This window comes from Phalaenopsis equestris, unplaced genomic scaffold, assembly GCF_001263595.1.
Source record: "Phalaenopsis equestris unplaced genomic scaffold, ASM126359v1 Scaffold000002, whole genome shotgun sequence".
Taxonomy (NCBI): Eukaryota; Viridiplantae; Streptophyta; class Magnoliopsida; order Asparagales; family Orchidaceae; genus Phalaenopsis; species Phalaenopsis equestris.
Window position 1 is genome coordinate 78,347,404 of NW_018164444.1, and position 4,506 is coordinate 78,351,909.

Genomic DNA, 4,506 nt, shown 5'->3' on the forward strand with positions numbered 1-4,506 from the left:
TATAGATATATATATATATATACACACATACATACATACTTATAATAAACTATTTTTGTTCTTGCTCTTAATTTGCTGTTCCATGTCCATTTTGTAGCTCTCTTGTCCCAAAACACTATTGCTACAACAACAACAAGGCTTTATCCCACTAAAAGTTGGGTCGACACATGAATCCTTCTTCTTCATTGTATCCTATTTAGAGTCTTATTTTCATTTAATTCCAATAAATTAAGATCATTTTTTATACAATATGCTAAAGTCTTTTTAGATCTATGTCTATCTTTCTTAACATAAGTTGAATCTAATACATCTACTCTCATAACCGGATCATCAAATTACCAACGTTTAATGACTCTCTTCACTCCTGTTTGCCACTGGACCTAAACCCACCCTTTCACAAATATATTTTTTTCACATTTTGTCTCTAAGTGTAAACCACTCGTCCTCCTAAGCATTCTCATCTTATCAACACTTAACTTAGTTTTATGCTTCTCTTTTATAGGCCAACATTCCGTGCCATAAAACATTTCAAGTCTCACCACCATTTTATAAAATTTTCTTAAAGCAGTACTTTTCTATGACACAATAGGCCCAAACACAATAGGCCCAATGCATTCCCATGCATTCCCCCACTTCAACCATCCAACATGAATTCTACTAATAACATCCCCATCTATATCACCACCACTTTGAACAATAGACCCGATACATCTGAAATGTTCACACATTTTAATGAATTGATCACCCATTGTTACAACTTTGCCACTAGATCTATTAGTACTAAAATTACATTCCATGTATTAGTTTTACATCTAGTCAAACGAAAGTCTTTAGGCTCTAAAGCAGTCCTCCATAATTCAAGTTTTCATGAACCGTTTCTCTAATCTTATCCACAAGAAGGATATCATCAGTGAAAAGCATACACTAACATTCTCTTGTAAATGTCTAGTAAGAGCATCCATAACTAAAGTGAAAAGATATGGGTCTAAAGCCGATCCCTGATGTAATCCAATTGAAAGGAAAATAGTTGGTCAATCCTCCTTTTGTTCGAACATAAGTAAGAACTCTAGCATGCATTAAGAACTCTAGCATGCATTTTAATGATTTGAATATAAGTCATATCAACACCTTTCTTTTCTAGAACTCTCCAAAGCTTCTCTTGGAACCTCGTTGTAAGTTTTTTCTAAATCAATAAAAATCATATGTAGATCCTCCTTACTCTCTCTGTATTTCTCCGTCAAACCTCTCAGAAATGTATTGCTTCCATAGTAGAGCTGCCCGACATAAATCCAAAGTGATTATGAGAATCTTTATATCACGTCTTATGAAAAGTGATTAGAGAAACGGTTCATAAATTCACCTAATTTCCCTTCCCCTTTCGTTCATGTATCTAATTTATAGTTACAAAATTGAAACTAGAAAGTGAAAATTTTCAAGAAAAAAATTTTTAATTGTATTTTTTAGGCCACTGTAAACTCTTTATAGTCTGGATCGGTAGATAAGGTTGGTATGGTATCAAGTTCAACTTAAATTCAGATTACTTTTTTTTTTGTTTTTTAATTCCCAATGCGGACAATCATCATCCAATTTGAATTTGGAATACCATAAGCAATTCATTGCCTTTTTCCTCTAAAATTTGCGTATATCTATAGGACACCCCAAATTGCATTATAAAATTATGAAAAAAACATATAAAATGGAAATTTGGAACTCCATAGTTATATCATCTGCAAAACAATAGTTGGCAACATATGTTTTTAATGAATAATACCTAAAGAACACCGCTACAAACATCAATCATTGACCATCATGATTATATTTAAAGGACTATGGGGTAATAGTTATTGAAGATATTTGTTTTAGAATGCATATTGAAATCAATGATTGTGAAGGCTTATATTATGACGTTTCTTTTGTTTTTTTCACATAAATTACATGCATACCACTGAATTCTTATGTATTTACACATATCTTACACCTAAACTTCATATTTTCATACATGACACCTTTCCTAAGGATGAGATGGTGCATTTCACTTCTTAAAATTTATATGATAGGAATGATTTGAGTGTTATAAATGTAAAGTTAAAGTTTGGGTGCTAGATTTGTAAATATATAAGAATTGTTTTGTATGTAAATGTCGGTTTTATTTTTTGTTTTTACTTTTATTTTTAAAATATTTTTGTTTGGTGCATGTTCACATGTTTTTTCTTTTGTTTTCAACATAAAAAATATTTTTTATTTCAAATCAAAATATAATCAACAAAACAAAACAAACATACAAAATTGAAGCAAAAAATAAAAATGATCCCATACAGACCTTCTAATTTGGCTGACGAAAATTTTGAATAAAAAATATTTCTGAAGAATTTTGTCCCTGCAGGAGCCATGGCTTCTCCATGAATTCGATGATGATTTCTATGGGGAGGAGCTACGCCTTGTTGTCGTGGGCTATATAAGGCCAGAGGTATTAGGACGAAAAAAGAAATTTTATTTGCCTCCCTATAACATTTTTTTTTTGTTTTAGGCTAATATTACTTTTTTATTTTTCAAATGTAGGCTAATTTTCCATCACTTGATAGCTTGATTCAGAGAATCCGTCAGGATGGGAGGATAGCAGAGAAAGCCCTTGAGCTTCCAATATACGCAGGTTACAAAGATGATCCATATTTAAAAAATTCTTTTCAATTGAACAATTGTTGCTAATGGTGGAGATGAAGCAACTATTATTTGGAAATCGTAATCTCTGTCAAATAACTACACCATATTACAACGAGCAAACATTGAATAAAACAATTTTATATTGTTTGCATTTAATAAATGATGAAAAAAGTTGTAACTTAGTACAAAGTAGCTAGTTTTTATTTAAAAAAAAATATCATTTATTTTAGGCTTTGTTTAGTCGTGTTGCATTTTATGGAAGGGAAATTTAGCCACTAAACAAATATTTACATATCTAACACCTAAAGTTTGATATTCACATAAAATTTGTGTGGCTTGTATAATATTTTTTTTATGTGACAAATGTATAATAGAAAATCCTTCCAGAAATTGCAAATCTTCTGTGTACACAATTGTGCTAGAATGAAATCACTTGATTATGTTTTTATTTTTTTTTTATTGCAGTGAATATATTTTGTATGTTTTTAGAGGAAAAAATTCTCTAATTTTCTCATTAAGAAAATAACAAATATATATACAACTCAGACTAACCCTCATATAATTGGAGGGAAATTCAAATCATCATTGTGAAAAAAGGAAATAAAAGCACGATAATGGATATTAAGGTTGAATATTTTCTCCCCTCAAATGTAATAGTGGATTCACAGTTTCCTAAATCGGATATGCATATAAATACTCCAATTCAAGTTGGGTATATCATACATCCCAAACTTGTTGCTTAGATCACTGAATTGGTACTGAGAAAGAGACTTGGTAAGAATATTAGTAATCTGATACTGAGTTTGGATATATCTCAGCTGAATAACCCTTTTATTGACTTTCTCAGAGATAGTGTTGGTCAATCTCTATATATTTGGTTCGATCATGGTGTACCAGCTTCTTTGAAATACTGATGACTGATTGACTATCATTAAATATCTTAATAGTACTTTGATTCTCTATGTAAAATTCTACTAGCTGTTTTTTTGGCCACATTCTTTTACGAATTCTTAGGGTTAGGGCACGATCCTCAGATTCTACACTGTTTTTTGCCATCATAACTTGCTTGTTACAAGATTACCTCATATGAGCAATAAACCATGATAGGTTTTCTATTAGTTAGTTCTCCTGCTCAGTTAGTATCTCTGTAGATCTCAATGTTACGGTTCTCAATCTCCTTGAATATTCTAAGTGATCTTCATTTGTGTCATTCATATGTTGGCTCACTACACCCACAAAAAAAGTAATGTTAGATCTTACTATATGTGATATATCAATAAGTTTATGCACAAGTCTTTGATACCTCTCCTTTTCAATTGGGATGTTACCGCCTCTTTTTGATGCTCGTCGATTGGAATCCATAGGAGTATCTGTTGTTTTGCATCATAACATTCCCATCTCCTTCAATAAGTCACGATTATTTTTTTTGTGGAATATAATAATGTCTTCTTTGGATCTAACTACATTTATTGTCAGGAAGTACCTTAAAGTTTCAAGATCTTTTATCACAAACTCAGAAGCCTTTGATTGTTTCAAGTTCTCTTACATCATTGTCTGAAGAATAATGCGATCTACATATACAATAAGGACGACTTTCATTTATTCTTTATTTGATTTCACAAATAAAGTGTGATCAAATTCACACTGATTGTACCCATTGACAAGAATAAACTTGGTGAACCTTTCAAACCACTCTGTGAGAATGTTTTAACTTATATACTGATTTTTTTAGTTGCAAACCAATTGATTATTTGTGTTGTTCTTTAACCCTTGAGGTATCTCCTTATACATTTCTTTTTCAAGTTCCTTATTAAAAAAATGCATTTTTAAAATCTAGCTACTGTA

General features: G+C 30.9%; 1 protein-coding gene across 1 annotated transcript in view; it reads left to right on the forward strand.

The window, feature by feature from the left end:
- The window catches only part of LOC110039281 (bifunctional riboflavin kinase/FMN phosphatase), a gene marked incomplete in the record, with an annotated part of 27,435 nt that extends 24,597 nt beyond the window's left edge, over window positions 1–2,838 (forward strand). Inside the window, 2 exon segments of the mRNA XM_020744289.1 lie at window positions 2,384–2,467; window positions 2,560–2,838. Coding sequence (XP_020599948.1) covers window positions 2,384–2,467; window positions 2,560–2,706 — 231 coding nt within the window.
- Between the last annotated feature and the right edge of the window lie 1,668 nt (window positions 2,839–4,506).